At 34.5% G+C, this 19,408-nt stretch overlaps 1 protein-coding gene across 3 annotated transcripts in view; it reads left to right on the top strand.

Moving 5' to 3' along the window:
• The window catches only part of LOC111642164 (L-fucose kinase-like), a 46,871-nt gene extending 28,688 nt beyond the window's left edge, over window positions 1-18,183 (top strand). For all 3 annotated transcript variants that reach the window (XM_023388451.1, XM_023388450.1, XM_023388452.1), the window contains 7 exons: window positions 1,908-2,008; window positions 2,136-2,273; window positions 7,624-7,718; window positions 7,795-8,013; window positions 8,905-9,004; window positions 15,285-15,508; window positions 17,725-18,183. In XM_023388451.1, the coding sequence (XP_023244219.1) occupies window positions 1,908-2,008; window positions 2,136-2,273; window positions 7,624-7,718; window positions 7,795-8,013; window positions 8,905-9,004; window positions 15,285-15,508; window positions 17,725-17,805 (958 nt within the window). In that variant the 3' untranslated portion in view covers window positions 17,806-18,183. The remainder of the gene's footprint in view (window positions 1-1,907; window positions 2,009-2,135; window positions 2,274-7,623; window positions 7,719-7,794; window positions 8,014-8,904; window positions 9,005-15,284; window positions 15,509-17,724) is intronic.
• Window positions 18,184-19,408: the final 1,225 nt, after the last annotated feature.

Raw genomic sequence — 19,408 nt, forward strand, 5'->3', positions numbered from 1 at the left:
ATAATACTATTCTGCTTACAACTAGAAACAGAAAAGATAGGATGAAGGATGGTCTACCTGTAGCTTAGATCAGTGGGTCCTGATACTGGAGTAATGTCAACTATGGTCACTTTGTGGACAGTGAATATCCAATCTATTCACTTCCAGGGTATTAACAAACAGTTACCATTAAATATGTGCTGAGGCAGGTCCTTGAGCATGTATGGAATGACTCACTTAGTTTCAAGTCACTGTTTGAACGTGGTCTATACTGACCCTTTCTCTCCTTTTATCTTCCTAGGCGTGACTCCTCATAGCTTGTCACTCAGTCTCTCTTACCTGACCTCCTGTCTCATTGGTGGGAAAACCAGGAGTTAGAGGGCAATTGCTTTTTCTTGAGCTATGGTGAGGGTTAGGTCGAGTGAGCTTAATAATTTTTGCTGTAGATTTTCATCATGGATTCCACATACTATTTGATTGCAGAGAGCCTCATTCAAGTTTTTGTCAAGTATGCAGTTCCTTGATAATTTTCTTAATTCCGCAATATATGTGGGAATGATTTCATTTTCTTTCTGGTCACAAAAATGAAATCTCTGGAATGAAATTTGTTTTCTGGGAAAGTTATGCAACTTGTTGCTGGATTCTTTAAATCTCTAGATATATTACTACAAATAAGTAATTTTTCCCTCTGGAGAAATAAAGATTTTAGGCAGCTTTTCTAAATAACAGCAATTTCATAAGCGTATTTTGATAAATAGCCTCTTCCATTAGTAATAGATTATATTCTTAGAATTGAAACCTTTGAAATGAGAATAAATAGGAAAACATTAAAGATCCCACAGACAACTAAGCCAGAAAATATAGAACTACTGTACTAGAGAAAGTAAAGAAAAATGCAAACCTTTCATTCAAAAAGAGGAAAATGGCATATCTTTCACACACTTTAACAGGCACTGCTTTAGTAGAAGTGACAACAAAACATGTTTATATTCAGAACATTCTGGAAAAATGATAACTATACAACACTTGAAACTGGATTTAACTAAGTATAAATAATGAAATGACATTAGTAATTCATAAATAGCAATATATGAAAATTTTAACATCACTTTGATGATCAAATTTTCATATATATGTTCAGATGCTTTTTATCCTGATAATGACAATTTAAAAATTTTCAAACTTTTGCTTTTATTAAGTATATTATTTGCTGGATATTACTGGTGTTTTGTTTATTTATTCAGGAAGAAATTATAATGTATGTAAAGTGTCTTGCCATTTGATTTTTATTTTACTTTATGAAACAGTATGGAGGTATCTGGAAAACTTAAGAATTTTTCAAAATGCTATGTAAAAAAAGACAGAATGAAGTGTATTTTATTCTTTCTGTTTTTTGATTGGTGGTGCCATCAGTTAAATCTAAACCAAAAGTCAGAGTGTTGTGGCTCGAGTAAAGTCTGTTCTTTGACCAGCATTTTTCTGATGCACTTCATAACCAGAAACTTGTCACTAAGATAGCTCAGGTCACATGCTTTTGCTTGTGCTTATTTGTCAGTCTGGCCCAATGCATATTGATTTTTATTTTGTGAACCAAATGTGAGATATTATACCAATGTGTTATTTTATAAAATATACTAAAAGTTTTCTTACACGTATATGGAAGAAAAATGATGGGAAAGATGAAAGTATGTAAATGAAAAGCTAGATATGTACACAAATAATGATATGTTAACTAGAAAAAATGTATAGCATGGAACTAATATGTCTAAACCTTAAGACTGGAAAGTTAAAGAAGAATATATATTCAAATTTCTGTGCTAATAAGTATTTTGGGGCACCCAGACAGTCTGATTCTAAATAAGATTTGTTTCATTTATTTTAAATTAATATTGAGCACAGCTTTATTTACAGAGAGAACTCTTTTATAGTTTAGAAATAATAATGAATTTGGGAGAAAATGAATCTGCACCCACCCTCACCATCAACCATGTAGATCAGCTATTAGATTATAACCAACCAAATGCTGAAGGTAAATATATACTATTTGTTTATATAAAGTTTATAGTGCAAAATTGATTGACGTAACTGTTTAAGTGCCGATTCTAGGTCTGCCTAATTATAGAACTGTAAAATAATTGTCAATAATTTGATTTTAGCGGCATTATTGAAAGCTGCTGTCGTGTATGTCGGATTGGTGGAAGTGGAAAGTGAAGTTCCTCTGTCCCAACAACTGAGAAGCAAATATGAAGGAGGATTTCGAATTGCAGCTTGGTCTTTGCTTCCTCGAGGATCGGGTAAATGATACCTTTCGACAAAATTATTCTCTCTCTCTCTCTCTTACTTTGATTATTGTGTGATTTTATTTTAGAAAATTGGTTTTTTAAAGAATCATATTTTTATTCCTTACTTAAGAACTCTTTACTATTTTTGAGATACTAAAATAATTGTGTAATATTTCCAAACTTCTTTTAAAACAGAGTATTGTGTAATTTTCTATAGTTGAACCTCAAATTACGTGTTTTTAAAAGTCAATTTGAAAGTCATTATTAAGAATTATGCAATTATATGAATTATCTACCAATTTCTGACAATAACAAACTCTGCAAATAACTTTTCATTTGTTTGAACTTATTGGGAATATTTAAACAAAGCACAAAAACATCTTCTGTACACCACAAATACTTTTATCTGTCCTGATTTTTCTGGAAACCACAAATGCTTGGCCTTTACTTCTTCCTTTCATTTTCTGTATATCAATCATGTTTTAATTGATATTATTACACACTCCTACTTGAACTATCTTAAAAGAAACATCTAATTATTACCCTCTATATAATAACTCCTGAAGAAAAGTGTTTAGAAGCAGACTGTTAGTATTGTCTATTTTATTTTTTTACAACCAGTAAAAGTTGTGGTACTGCATTTGTGTTATTGGTTTTATGGATATTAAACTTCTGTTCTTTTTAATTTACAATTTAAATAAGTAAAATAAAAATGAAATGAAACAATAGCAAATGTCATTCAGTGGTCAATTTGTATATTTGACACTTAATGGAATTTTAGTGGTTCCTGCTTAAAAGAATGCCCTCTAAACTGCATACTACACTCATTGCCATGAAAATTAACACCAACAAGAAGGAGTTGTCAGAATCAAATGAAATTGTACATGTGTGAGTGTAACAGTGATAAAGTAAGTGATTACAAAATGAAAGCAAAAGGATAATTTATTGCAGGAAAAACTACAAATGAAAGGAGATTCTAGTACTATGTTGGGCCACCTATAGCATGAATACATGATGTGATACAGGAGGGCATGGAGGCATACAGATGTGCTATGATGTCCTGTGACATCTCTGTCCAGAGTTGCTGCAAGCGGTTCTCTAGTTTGGCCAAACTCCTAGGCTGTCCAGCTTGGCATCATAGGTGATCCCAGACATGTTTGATTGGTGACAAATCAGGGAACCAGGCAGGCTGTGGCAATGTGCTGGAGAAAGTTTTGTGACACCCTTGCTGTGTGTGCATTGTCCTGTTGGAAATGGCTCTTGAGAGTCCTGCCACGAGAGGCAACACATGTGGCTACAAGATGTCACTAACATACTGCTGGGCTATTGTGGTCCCTTTGATCAATACTAGAGGTGACTGGCTATTGTATGTGATGGCACTCCAGACTATCATACCAGATGTGGGGGCAGTGTAACACTCCAAAATGTAGGCAGGATTGAGATGTTTACCATGGGGCCTCCAGACAAACACGGTTGTTGTCGGTGCCCAAACTGAATCTGAATTTGTCATTGTAGATGATCTGGTTCCATTCCATTGTGGTCCAATCCCACTGGGAGTGACACCACTCCAAACTGAGGTGATGGTGGGCGATGCCAATGACAGTGCACGTAATGGCTGCTGTTATACCAAATGTTTTTCACCCAAGCACCTTTGAAATGGTACGAACAGAGACAGACATGGGGCTGTAATGATTGCTCCGCCTGTGTCTAGATTGCAGAAACAATATGGTTGGCTGTGTGTGTGTGTGTTTGTTTGTTTGTTGGAGGATCAAGCAGTCCTCTCAGCTAGTAGTCTATCAAGGGTGTCCCTTAGCCTGGGCATTGTGTGTGTGAACTGTCTCTCTCCATTTTGACAACACTACCTCACAGTGTTGTCAAAATGGCCTAGGTGGCAGGCTATTCGGCTGATGACCATCCAGCTTCTCTCAACCTCATGATCTTTCTCCTTTCAAACTCAGTTAGTTGTTCATATGGTTTTCAATTGTGACCTAAAGGCATCTCTAGTGATAAAGCATCCCTCTGTAACAGGTAAACTACAGACAGGATGCCTTTGCATGCATTTTTAATAGGGAGATTCACTTTGATGCCCTCTGCTGGCATTATGCAATGAGCCATCACACTATAACTCTAATTGTTTCCATATCTGCTTCAGATTTATTTGCATGCTAAGTTTCACAGTGATAAGATAACTCCTTCTTGGTGCACTAATTTCTATCATAATGAGTGTACAGGTATATAACTTGGGTTACGTCATTTTGAGTTAAGTCATTCTCAATTATATGTCATTTGTCAAAAAAAAATATATATATGGAAAAATAAAAACCAAGTTTAAGTCATTTTATTCAACTTTATGTCTCTCCATCACAAATATTGAAGTTGTAATATCACTAGAAAAGTAACACTTTTCTAGTGATATTACGACTTCAATATTTGTGATGCACATAAAATCATATTAAAATACATACATTTACAGTAAATGTTAATATAACTATCATAAATACTAGAGAACGAAATATGAAAACATCTGTGACTCTGTATTGTCATCTTATTTAGCGGTCTTTAAGAGCTCAATACAGTGGAACTCCAGTTAACGAACTTAATCTGTTCCGCGACTCCGTTCATTAACCGAAGCAATTTTTCCCATAGAAATTAATGCAAATGCAATTAATCCGTTCTAGTCTCCGAAATTTTTGTGANAATGGCAGCGCACATAATGGCTGCTGTTATACCAAATGTTTTTCACCCAAGCACCTTTGAAATGGTTGTTGTCAGTGCCCAAACTGAATCTGAATTTGTCATTGTAGATGATCTGGTTCCATTCCATTGTGGTCCAATCCCACTGGGAGTGACACCACTCCAAACTGAAGTGACGGTAGGTGGTGTCAATGGCAGCGCACATAATGGCTGCTGTTATACCAAATGTTTTTCACCCAAGCACCTTTGAAATGGTTGTTGTCAGTGCCCAAACTGAATCTGAATTTGTCATTGTAGATGATCTGGTTCCATTCCATTGTGGTCCAATCCCACTGGGAGTGACACCACTCCAAACTGAAGTGACGGTAGGTGGTGTCAATGGCAGCGCACATAATGGCTGCTGTTATACCAAATGTTTTTCACCCAAGCACCTTTGAAATGGTACGAACAGAGACAGACATGGGGCTGTAATGATTGCTCTGCCTGTGTCCAGATGGCAGAAACAATATGGTTGGCTGTGTGTGTGTTTGTTTGTTTGTTGGAGGACCAAGCAATCCTCTCAGCTAGTAGTCTGCCAAAGGTATCCCTTAGCCTGGGCATTGTGTGTGTGAACTGCCTCTCATCCTCTGGTCCCAACACTACCTTACAGTGTTGTCAAAATGGCCTAGGTGGCAGGCTATTCGGCTGATGACCATCCAGTTTCTCTCAACCTCATGATCTTTCTCCTTTCAAACTCAGTTAGTTGTTCGTATGGTTTTCAATTGTGACCTAAAGGCATCTCTAGTGATACAGCATCCCTCTGTAACAGGTAAACTACAGACAGGATGCCTTTGCATGCATTTTTAATAGGGAGACTCACTTTGATGTCTTCTGCTGGCATTATGCAACAAGCCATCATACTATAACTCTAATTGTTTCCATATCTTCTTGAGATTTATTTGCATGCTAAGTTTCACAGTGATAAGATAACTCCTTCTTGGTGCACTAATTTCTATCATAATGAGTGTACAGGTATATAACTTGGGTTATGTCATTTCGAGTTAAGTCATTCTCAATTATATGTCATTTGTCAAAAAATATATATATATGGAAAAATAAAAATCAAGTTTGAGTCATTTTATTCAACTTTATCTCTCTCCATCACAAATATTGAAGTTGTAATATCACTAGAAAAGTGTTAAAAGCACATAAAATCATATTAAAATACATACATTTACAGTAAATATTAATATAACCATCATAAATACTAGAGAACGAAATATGAAAACATCTGTGACTCTGTATTGTCGTCTTATTTAGCGGTCTTTAAGAGCTCAATATTGGCATTTTCCACAGTAGTTCCAATATCTACTGTTTGGTGTTGTTGTCAGTGCCACTTGATATTGGTAAATTTAACATAAATTAATTTATTTTCAACTATTGCAAAATAATTTTAATAACTATTTGTTATTTAACCTTACAGAATCATCTTATTTTATAATGTCTTAAAGCAAACCACATTCACAAATAAAGAGTATGCAATGTACTGTAAACATTGCCAAATTGTAAACATGTATACTTACAAGTATGTATGTACTGTACATGTATTCGTAAATTTAGATTACTTTTATTTCTGTACTATATTAAAAACTAAAATTTATTTGTTTGTAAGCTTAAAATAGATTCTTATTAACTAACCATATATTATTAAAATGTCTTAGAGCAAACCACATTCACAAATAAAGAGTCTGCAATGTACTGTAAACATTGCCAAATTGTAAACATGTATATTTACAAGTATGTATGTACTGTACATGTATTCATAAATTTAGATTAATTTTTTTCCTGTACTATATTAAAAACTAAAATTTATTTGTTTGTAAGCTTAAAATAGATTCTTATTAATCATATATTATTAAAAATGCATTTATAAATAAAATACAGAACTGGGAATGGTTATTTGTGGTTTAGCCTAGTGACAAGTAAATTCGGNTGAAAAATGATCATAAGTAACTTATAAATATTTTTACTTCTTCTCTGTGATTAATATATCTTGATGTGGCCTAAGTATTTTTTGGATCTGATCTCTGACTTGGTTTTCATCACTTGACTTACAAGATATAAAAAGTCTGGAAAAATTAGCCAAATTTAGCTGGTACTCAATGTCTAGTAATATTCTGAGATCCTTTTGACTAATATTTTCATTAGTTTGGCATTGAAAAATGATCATAAGTAACTTATAAATATTTTTACTTCTTCTCTGTGATTAATATATCTTGATGTGGCCTAAGTATTTTTTGGATCTGATCTCTGACTTGGTTTTCATCACTTGACTTACAAGATATAAAAAGTCTGGAAAAATTAGCCAAATTTAGCTGGTACTCAATGTCTAGTAATATTCTGAGATCCTTTTGACTAATATTTTCATTAGTTTGGCATTGAAAAATGATCATAAGTAACTTATAAATATTTTTACTTCTTCTCTGTGATTAATATATCTTGATGTGGCCTAAGTATTTTTTGGATCTGATCTCTGACTCGGTTTTCATCACTTGACTTACAAGATATAAAAAATCTGGAAAAATTAGCCAAATTTAGGTCACATCAAGATAAGTAACTTATTTGTGATGAAGAAAGCAAGAAATATCTAAAGCATTCAAAAGTATTTACAAGTAATAATTGTATTTAGGTATGGGAACCAGCAGTATCATGGCTTCGGCCATCCTGGCCGCTCTGTGGACCGTCACTGGACGCTCTTACTGCCACGAGTCTCTGATACATGCGGTATCTTCCTTCATTTAAGTTGCCTTTTAATGTGGCATTTCCCTTTATCACTGAAATGCATTTATCTCCTTTACAGGTGCTTCAGTTGGAGCAGTTGCTGACCACAGGTGGAGGATGGCAGGACCAGGTAGGTGGAATAGTAGGAGGAATCAAGAGGGGACTATCTGAACCAGGTCTCCCGCTGCGAGTTCTGGTGGAAGAGGCCCAGATTAGTGAAGAATTTCTAAAGAGATTTGAGGACCACTTCCTTCTAATCTACACGGGAAAAGTTCGACTGGCCAAAAATCTCTTGCAGGTGAATGGTGTATTTAGTCACGTATTTTCTTTATTTGAATGGAAAGATAACCAGTAGCCTCTCACAATTCTATATTTTTCTCACTTTTGAAAGATGACAACAATCTGTGTGTGAAAAGTTTTAAAATATCTAAAATCTGGTATATCCTATTTATAATAAAATTGTGCAGATCAAGTTCCAACTCTCCATATTAATATTTCTGAGTAAGGAAAAGAATATTCCAAGAGATTCTGTTTCCTAACCAAGAAGAAATTTGCACAATAAATATAATCTGAACAATAAATGTGTCCTTATTTATGTATATTTTCAAAATTTAATTTTATTAATTTTCAAAACAGTTTAAAACTTTCTAATAAAGTCCTATGAAAAACTATATTAAAATAACATTCACGGTTGTCATCTTTAAATTAAGGAACAGTCCCTATTTCTTCAGGCATTTGTATCAGAGACAGAGGAAATCCATATTCCACTATTGTTCCACTTATATAATTTAAAGCCATCATGATCATTGGTGACAGAGGGTCCATTTACCTATGATGATTTGAATTCTATCAGAGAAGAAGATACTAATTCCCTCTTGGAGTGCCAGAAGGCTGATGTTCCTGGAGGACCACTTTTAGTCTTAATTTTCAACTCATCTTTCTTTACATTGGTTGTCTCTGTCAATTGATTTTTGAAAAAGTGTTTGGTTTTCTTGATTATCCAAATGCATTTTCAAATGTTGACAGTTTTATTAATTTTAAAGTCAACAAAGCTCTAGTTGACTAAGGCATTGTCAAATGCCCTAGTCATTTGGCAGTTGGCACGATTTGAGGGTGATCAAAATATTTTAATTATGGAAATATATTTATAATTATTTTGTGGAGAATTTTCTAACTTTTTTTCTTTAAGAATGTGATAAGGAACTGGTATGCCCGAGAACAGAAGGTGGTCCACTGTTTCCACTCTCTTCTTCAAAACTCTTCTCGCATGTTTGAAGCCTTTCATTCTGGTAAGTTTTACTTTTGTCATCTTTTCAACCTTTCCCTTAATAAATTAACAAAGATGTGTGATCCTGTTCCATTTCTTCATTTTAACGGAAGTTGCAATGGTTGGAGGACCCAAACACATAGAAAATGAACAACCCAGTCAGTTTTTAAATCTGTAAGGTGTCGTCTTGGCCAAATTTAATTTAAACCATGGGAGTTTTTTTTTTTGTATAAAATTATGCTGAAGAAATTATGCTTTCTATGTTAAGTTGCAGTTAATTTCTTTTTGTTTTGATATTTTTAGAGAATATAAATGAACAAAAGTGAAAACAAAAAGATTAAGAATATAATTGAGAGAAAACACAATTATGTCTATAGTTCCAGATTTGTCAGCCCCTTATGAAATTACAGAATTATAATCACTGGAATATGGAATTTGTACATAAGAGATCATCAGAAGTATTTTCTGTTCTTAGTCAATTATCATGGTGATTCAAAAGTTCTCAGACACTGACAACATTTTTTTGAAAACATCTCTAGCACCGACAACACTGCTGTGAATGCAGAGTTGGTATCTGCGTAATCATCAAAGCACATACTGTCATTTTATAGAGCTGTTGAGTTCATTCATTCGGAAAAAGTTATTTTCTATAAGAACGAATGACTGACAAAAACTTATCATTTCATGCATCTTGCATCATTACCGGAAACAAGGGTTCACTGCTAGGATGACAACAGAGAAAATTTGCAAAATTGAAGGCCGAGGCCTAATTAGCAAGACAACTGCAGCTGAATGGTTCCACTGCTTCAACTCTGGAAACACAGCCTCATAGACCAACCTTGGTCTGGATGACCATTGATGACAAAGTACTGTTTGAAACTGTTCAGTAGGAGCCAGGCAGCAGCACTCACCAACTATCTGCCAAACTTAGCTTCACAATCAACCATTGTTCAGCATTTGAAACACTTTGGCTTTAGCAGCAGCAGATCTCAAGAGTTACCCTATGAACTGATAGAGCAGTAGGCACATAAGGATACAAGTTTGCAATCATATGTTGCAAAATTCAAAAGATGACAATATCATAACAGGAGATGAAAAATGGATCTTTTTTAGAAATCCTAACAGAGGAAACCAGTGGCTCTGACCAGATGAAAGTGCCAGCACAAGTGGTTCAATAATGACAGTTCAAACAGAAAGTCATGCTGTGCATTTGGTGGAATTTGGATGGTCCAGTGCATTGGGAGCTGGTTCCTAGTGGCCAGGCTGTAGACAATTCAATTCAATTTATTTATGGAGGCATAAATGCATACTTTGGCTCCGCTATGAGCACTACCAAGGAAATAAAATACAGGAAATGTAAACAAACAACAGTATGTACATTGTGTTCAAATTTTAGGGACAAAGAACTAGACTTTATTGTTTTACTGTTGAGCTTTTATTTTTCACGTGTCTTCATTTACACACAAGACAAAGGAAAGGAGAGGGGTCTGACACAAAGGGTTCTGGTTTTTTATACATACAGCCAGAGCGCCCTCTGTGGGGAAATATCCACACATAAGTATCATAATTAAAAAACATTAAAATTATTTAAATTAAAACAGTAACAGCAATATTAATAGTAGTAGTAACAATAATAATAATCTTCTTCCCTTTTTTTTTTACTTTCTCAACACCTTCCCCTAATTTTAGAGTTTTTTTAATTCTTCACTTGACTATTTCTGATATCAGTGTCTCAATTATATTGTATTCCCTTTTCAGTTGTCCCTACCAAATATTTCATTATTCTTTTCAAAGCAATTATATCTTCCTTCATGGGATTTTCAATGTATCTGCTTGCTATGTTAACTGAATGAGCAATATCAGGACGTGTTCTGGTAGAAAGATAGAGTAAACTTCCAATAGCTTCTCTATATGGAAACTTCTTTTCTGGTTCTACACCTCTATCAATATTTTTCAATTCAGGAGTGGTTACCATTTTTGCATTTTCCATGTTGAATTTTTCAAGTGTTGTTTTTAAGTATTTGCTCTGAGTCAATTTTATTCCATTTTCATTTTTATGTATTTCCATTCCCAGAAAGGATGTTGGATCGTCGTCTTTTTTAATTTCAAATTCTTCTTCAAGCCTTTTTACTAGGTCTCTTAACTCAGATATGTCTTCTCCTATTACTATTCCATCATCAACATATATTGCTAATATAATAGAACCATTATTATTCTTGAAAATGCATTTTTCTGTAGCTGTTGGCATCATTCCTTTAGTTTTCATAACTGAGGTAAATTTCCTGTTCCAAGTTACAGGTGCTTGTTTGAGACCATACAATGCTTTGTTCAACTTGCAGATCTTTCCTCGTTCATTATAGCCTTGAGGTACTTTCATAAATACCTCTTCACGAATTTCACCATACAGGAAAGCAGTCTTGACATCGAATTTGATCATTGAATAATTTTTCTGAGTTGCCAATGCAAAAATAACTCTGAGAGAGCTGGCATTTACTACAGGACTAAATATTTCTTCAATATCCAGTGTGTTCTTTTGCTCACACCCACGAACTACTAACCTTGCTTTGTATAGCCCATCTTCTTTTTTCCTAAATATCCATTTGTTTGTTAAGACTCGTTTTCCTTTGGCTTCATTTTCATTAACTAGTTCCCAAGTATTGTTTTTATTTAATGATTCCTTTTCTTCCTTGATTGCTGCAATCCATTTATCTTTTTCATCTCCAGCAATTGCTTCTTGATATGTCATCAGAACATAATCATGATACTTGCTGGGAATTTTTCTTACTCTTTTTGTTTTTCTTTCTCCAACTTCTATTTGTTCAGGGATTTCCTCTTCAATTTCATCATCTGTCAGTTCTTGAGTTTCCTGCACTTCCTCTGTATCTTGTCCTTCTTTATTTTCTGTTTCTTCCCTTAATCTTATGTACACTTCTTCATTTTTTTCTCTGGCTATTTCTCTTCCGTGTTCATTAAACACTACATCTCTAGCAATAATGACTTTCTGTTTGTCTGGATCCCACAGACGGAATCCATTTGGAGCATATCCTATGAAGATCAGTCTTTTACTCCTAGACTCAAGTTTTTTTTGTGTGTCCTAGCACTTTGGTGTAAGCTTCACAACCAAATACTTTTATGTTTGACATATCTGGCCTTCTTTTATACCATTTTTCAGCAGGTGTTACTTCTACTGTGTCAGAATGGCAACGATTAAGAAGATAAACTGAGCTTCTAACAGCCTCTCCCCAAAGCTTTTCTTCAGCCCTTGATTCATATAGTAGTGCTCTGGCTTTCTCCATAATTGTACGATTAAGCCTTTCAGATTTTCCATTCAGTTGAGGTGTATGGGGAATGCTATAATCAAGAACAATTCCTTTGTTTTTACACCAATGCTTAAACTCATTGCTTGAGTATTCTCCTCCATTGTCACATCTCAATTTTGAAACTTTTAGGTTTTGAAAAGCTTCTGCTTCTAGTACAAATTCTTTAATGTATTCAGAGGCTTCAAATTTGTTTTTCAGCAGATATACTACTGCATAATGGGTGTAGTCATCCATAATTGTTAAGAAGTATTTCTTCTCATCCCATGTTTTAGGTTCTACAGGGCCACACACATCAGTATGTAGGATCTGCAGAGCTCGTTCTGCCCTTTGTCTTTCCTTATCGAAAGGTAGTCGTGTTTGCTTGGCTTTGATACATGTTTGGCATGTATGATCTAGTTCCTCACAATCTTTCAAGGATATGTTTATTCCATCAACTAGGTTAATTGTTTTCTTTAAAGTGCTAATTCCGGGATGACCCAGTCTTGCATGCCAAAGTTGAGCTTCAGAGTTTTTTGTTATACGTCTGTTATTGATTGCTTTAAACTTGCTGTGGACTATCATAGAGCTATCCTTACTTGTTGTTTCCAGAGCAACTGTATAAAGTCCATTTTCTTGCTTTATACCCTCACAGACAATATCATCATCTCTTGTGATGATAACTTTATCTTTAGTAAATGTGACTTCACCATCATTTTCAGTGACAGCATTAACTGACAACAAGTTTGTACATAAATCAGGCACATACAATGTCTTTTCAAGTATAAAATCTTCACCTTCAATTCTTCCTACTCCATATGCCTTCATTGATTCAGAGTCCTTTGCTACCATCACACTCTTTGTATTTTTGAAAAAACTTTTTAATAGAGAAATGTCATTTGTCATATGTGCTGTACATCCTGAATCAACCACAAATTCTGTATCTCTTAAGTTTCTATTTGACTGTGCCAAGAAGGACACTTTCTCTTTGCTACTTCTTCTGTTGAATGTATTAGGGTTTATTTTAGGTCTAAAATAACAGTCCTCTTCAGCATGGTTGTTCTTCTTACAAACACCACACCATTTAGTTCTTGCCCGGAAGTAACAGTCTTTGTCAATGTGGTTACCTTTTTTACATATTCTGCATGTTATCTGTGGTTTGGTTTTGTTAGGACAATTTTTCACTTGGTGACCTTCAGCATTACAAATAAAACATCGTTTCTGCGAGAGAGGTCGTTGTTTCGGGTAGGATTGAGAGAGATGAGATATGCTTTTGCAGTTAAAGCATCTTCTTTCTGCTGATTTGAAGGCAACTGCATCTAAAGTTTCATTTTGTTTTAATTTCTTTTCTTCTGCCATCAGTCTTGCTGTTAAATTTGTTAGAGTTCTTTCTTCAGATGGAGTTGATTCCCAGGCTGTTCCAAAGTATTTGAAATGGTCTGGCAACGTTGATAAAATTTTTGAAATTATCATGTGATCATCTATTTGCTGATTTACGGATTTTAATCTAAAAGCAAGATTTTCAAGATTGCTTATATGTAAAGCAATATCGGTTCCTCTTTCATAGGTATATGAGAAGAATTGCTGCATGAGCTGGCACTTCTCTTGTTCAGTGTCTCTGCTGAACAACAGACACATTTTATCAAACATTTCTTTTGCTGTTGAACAATTTATTATGTGCATAAGTAATTTTTTACTGATTGTAGTAGTTATAATTTTCTGAGCACTTGCATCCTTTTTTAACCAACTTGATTTTTCTTCAAGTTTTTGATCTTCAAATTTTTTTTCCCCTGATACTACACTATGCAGCCCATTTGCTTTAAATAAGATAGTTACTTGAAATTTCCATACCTGGAAGTCAGCAACATCAGCCAGCTTTTCAATTTGAGCAAAATCTTCAACATTCATGTTTGTTCCTTCCATTTCTTTCTTTTCAATTATTTTACTTTTCTTTTTTCTTTATTCTTTTTTTTTCAGCAAGAGAAACCTGGGCCCATAATGTGTTCAAATTTTAGGGACAAAGAACTAGACTTTATTGTTTTACTGTTGAGCTTTTATTTTTCACGTGTCTTCATTTACACACAAGACAAAGGAAAGGAGAGGGGTCTGACACAAAGGGTTCTGGTTTTTTATACATACAGCCAGAGCGCCCTCTGTGGGGAAATATCCACACACAAGTATCATAATTAAAAAACATTAAAATTATTTAAATTAAAACAGTAACAGCAATATTAATAGTAGTAGTAACAATAATAATAATCTTCTTCCCTTTTTTTTTTACTTTCTCAACACATTGTAGATTCCATGCAGAACTTTAAGTTAATGGATAAAATCCATAAAATTATAATTAAATAAAATTAAATTATACTATACTTTAGTAAAACAAAGTATCAAATCCACAAAATTACGAGCCAGGCTGTAGACAGCAACCTCTATGCTGAGCAACTGGATTGGGTGTTTGAAGTCCTGCTTCATAGCTATCTAACATTGCTTAATTGAAAGCGTACACTGCTGCAGCATGATAATGCTCTGGCACAGAGTTCCAGAGTGGTCCAAGAAAAGTTCGATCCCTTCCAGTTTATCCAAGTTTTGCCTCACGTCATTAGATTTCCACCTCTTCTGGTCGTTGGCACATTTTCTGTGAGGATGTTCCTTCAATACAATGCATGATGTCAAAAATGGGTTTCACGAATTTTTGGCATAAAAACCAGCCAAGTGGAATTACTGAGGAATCCACCAACTTGCAGAAATATGGGTCAGGACCATAGCTAACAATGTAATGGCCTTTATTTCAGGAAATGACCATGTTTTTGAATTTTAATATGAATAGTTTTGTATCTTGTGTCTGTATCTGGAAATTTTTTAATCAACCTGATATTTCCAAGATGCTACTAGTCTATTTTCTCAGAATAGATGACAGAGTTGAAAAGATCTATTTTGGTGCAAAATTTATTAAAGGCTACAAGGCATAAGATATCATTTTATTTGTTGAACATTTCTTTCCAGGGGACTTGGAGAAGATTGGCCATCTGATGAATGTCTACTGGGAGCAAAAGCAGTGGCTGGCCCCGGGCAGTCGACCCGACTTGGTGGGAAACATGACAGATAAACTGCAATCTCTGGCTTATGGTCAATGCCTGGTGGGAGCGGGAGGAGGAGGCTTCTTGTGTCTGCTGACCAAACGGCCCCATCAGGCCGATACCATCAAAGGGATCATCTCACAAATAAAGGTAATTGTCATTTGGGCTCTTTTTAATAACAGAAACATTTAGGACACCGCATTTTTTTTAAACCAAACATGGATGGGTCAATAGATTTTCATAGCAATTAGTATTTCATGTAGAGACTTTTTCATTATTATTTATTTACAGAATAATCCCTGGACATTTTTGCCTCAATCATTTCATTTCTTTAATATTTAGTTATAATCTCAATAAAGACACAATGTTACATTCCTGATGCTTCTTATAGAAGTGATATTTTATTGTCTCTTTGTCTTTAAGATACATCTTTTGTGGTTTAATATGAATAAACTGCATACACTAATACTTAGTGAGCAAGGCAGTAAAATTCATAAACCAGTTTTTTTTCATTTCAATTCTTCACAAATCTTTTGTCACTCATGTATCTGTCTTGAATGATAAAGACAAAAAAATAATTTATATTTACAACAGAAAACATCATCTCTTTTTATATGAAAAGGAAGGAGAAATGGTCTAGAAAAGGAAATCAGATTGAAGGCCTCTTTTCTATCTCTCTGAACTGTTTCTTTAATCATTTTTTAATAAATTTTCAGAAAAAATAAAATTAGTTTTAATTGGCTTGCTGCTATTTTTCATTTATTTTGTTGGTTTTCTAACCAACAAAATAAATGAAACAAAATAAATGAAGGCAGTTCCTTCTGTTCTAAGAAGCTAATGGCATTCTCCTGTCTGTTGACTATCCAACTGTACTTTTTAGATGAAGGGCAAGGTTTTGTCATCCATGGTGGAAGAACCAGGAAGTGGAACTACCTAGAGGAAATCAAATACAGTCAAACCTGTCTATAACGGAACCACATGAAACCGAACAACTCTGCCGTAGTAGACAAGTTTCCACTATTTACAGGTTACCTACTATAGGTAACCCGTAAATAGCCATATCCCGCATAACCCGTAAATATAGGTATCCCACGATAATGCGATTAATATATTTGTCGATGTTATGTGTATATCAAAATCGAGTTAATCAAATACAGTGGTACCTGGGTACTCAACTGAATGATTACCAACCGTTAGAACAAATTTTTATTTGAACTTCAATTTTTTAATTTGTCTGTAAAAATGAGTAACCAATTTGAAAATAAAATAAAACCTTACAGCTGCCTACCTTCGTCCCACAAAATTATACTCAGTTAGGTTTTTTTTTTTTTCACTTATGTAAAAATGAACCAAATTGAAGTGTTTCAACGATACTTGTCCGTGACACACCAAGATTTGTTTCAAATTCACATGGATGTTATTCGTCCATCTTTAACAATTTCTTCCTGCAATTTCTCTTCGACGGCTTTTGGGAACACGTATGTTTTGTGTCCTTTAGTTTATAATTTCCCAAACGAAACTTTCAAAAACACATTTGACATATTCCAAGTTTAGAAACACCTTCCCCGTACTTGGTACAGGTACTTTTTTACTGTTTGTATAGGGTGATATTCGTTACCAAACTTTAAAAGCATGCATAATATGCCCGATGTGCATTTTATCTGCAGACATTTTGACTCGATTTTATTCAAACGAAATGAGATGTAATAAAGTTAAAATAAGCTTGGAAACAAAGAATTCAGTTTCACATGGGAAATAATGTGTTAAATTTCACAACTTATAATTACATCAGGTATTTATGTTATGTTAAAACAGCTGTTAATAAAAATACGCATAAACTTTCCGTTCAAATCCCAATAAAATTACTTTAATACAGTAGTGGTATTTTGCTATTCTGTATTGGGTGTGTGTGTGTGTGTGTGTTTTTTTTTTACTTTTTTATGATTTATACATGCTAGGCTCATAAACTTCTTATTATATTTGTGTTAAATCGGATAAAGATACTGATTTTTCTGTTATATGGCCCATTTTCCTTTCCCTTTCCATGTTGGAGAGATTCTGCTATACAAGGGTTAATTTAAATTAATTTTTGCAAAAAATTCAAGGGACCGAAGAAATTTTCTGTTAATGACAGGTTTTTGCTATATACAGGTTCCGTTATAGACAAGTTTGACTGTATCTACTGTGTGTGTGTATATATATATATATATATATAAATGGGAGGCTTGACTCTTAACAACCAGGTGGAGTTAATTATCATCCTACTCTCTATACTGGGCTTTTTTCTTTTTCTTATGTGGGCAGGAAAGATTGGGATAATTTGCCAGTGTGATCAAAAGTACAAGACAGATTTTTTTTTTTTTCAGGGCACCGAGAAAGTGGAAATCTGGAGAGTCTCAGTCTGTCAATCGGGGATGGAGACTCGGCTGGAACCTACCCGGATCTAAACTCCTCATTAATCGTATTTCCATTTCTGGGTGATGAATACTACAGTATTGAGTCGATGACAGCAAAGAAGATACAACCAAAAACGATAGTGCAGAAGGAGGTGGGAAAACAGTTAACTCTTTATGTGGGCTTTGGATGAGAATGTTGGTGACAGAAAATAACTAAGCAGCAGAGACCGTGTAGTCAGACTTCTTTAGGCCACCCAGATGCCAGTATCCAGATGGCTGGAAGAAGAAACTGCACGATATTCTATTTCTTCTCTCTCTCCAATGCCTTTTGTCACATGCCTGTTGAAGATAACAATCCACCATCTACCGGGACCTTTTTGTATTAAAGGGAAAAAGATTTTTAAATAAAAGAGAATATTTTTTAATTAACAAGAGGTAGTATTTACCAAAAATCAAATGTATTTGGTTGTTCTGGTATGTCGAGAGAAAAAGTTTGCCAAAACTGGATGGAAAACAAAGTTAAAAGAGCCGGTACCCAGTCAACCATTTGAGATCAACTGGCTATTTGAAAGTCATGGGTAAAGGTAAAAGTGATAATTTTGGTGTGAAGTCGTGGTATATGTGGGCTTGGAAGAATTAAAAACAAAATATAGTCCATATCCCAGGCATGGCAACGTACGGCCCGTCTAATGAATTTATGTGGCTTGCGATTAATCTTTCAATATTAGCTACTCAAGTCCAAATAGCTTGATGAAAAATCCTGATGCCAAAAAAAAAATGGTCAATTCACTGTGCATTTAGTTAACCCTCCATTACAAATACCTTAAGTACAGCATAGAATGTTGGTAAAGCATGATAATGTGAAAAATGTATCTGTAATTTCTACGTACAATTTAGTCTCTATGGGGTGACACCATAATGAGATCTTGCATCACCTCAAAATCTTCCTAGGGCAGCCTCTGGTTCAGCAGTTCCTTCTGTTCTAAGAAGCTAATGGCATTCCCCTGTCTGTTGACTATCCAACTGTACTTTTTAGATGAAGGGCAAGGTTCTGTCATCCATGGTGGAAGAACCAGGAAGTGGAACCACCTAGAGGAAATCAAATACAGTCAAACCTGTCTATAACGGAACCACACGAAACCGAACAACTCTGCCGTAGTAGACAAGTTTCCACTATTTACAGGTTACCTACTATAGGTAACCCGTAAATAGCCATATCCCGCATAACCCGTAAATATAGGTATCCCACGATAATGCGATTAATATATTTGTCGATGTTATGTGTATTCCTTGTGATCTAAGAAGAAAAATTTGCTTTTTTGGTGATATACCACATCTTAAGTAGGCAAGGAACCATTTCTTGGATCATGGCTTTTTGTATAGAGACAGTTTAATAGATGGAAGACACATCGAACCAATTCTCACAAATTCATTATCTGCTCACCTGTTTTGCAAATATCTATTAAATATGCCACCTTAAAAAAAAAATAATAGAGGAGAAGGTGATATTATGGAACCCCAATTACATTATAGTGAATTGTAAACAAGGTATCATAACTACACCCACATTTTTTGTGCAAAAAGTACTGGTAACTAGTAAACTAAATGTTCCTAATTGGATTTTTCGCTAGCGTAATTATAAGTATGGTTTTTG

The sequence above is a fragment of the Centruroides sculpturatus genome, unplaced genomic scaffold, assembly GCF_000671375.1.
Source record: "Centruroides sculpturatus isolate CEXI.00-Female unplaced genomic scaffold, Cexi_2.0 scaffold1688, whole genome shotgun sequence".
NCBI classification, from domain to species: domain Eukaryota; kingdom Metazoa; phylum Arthropoda; class Arachnida; order Scorpiones; family Buthidae; genus Centruroides; species Centruroides sculpturatus.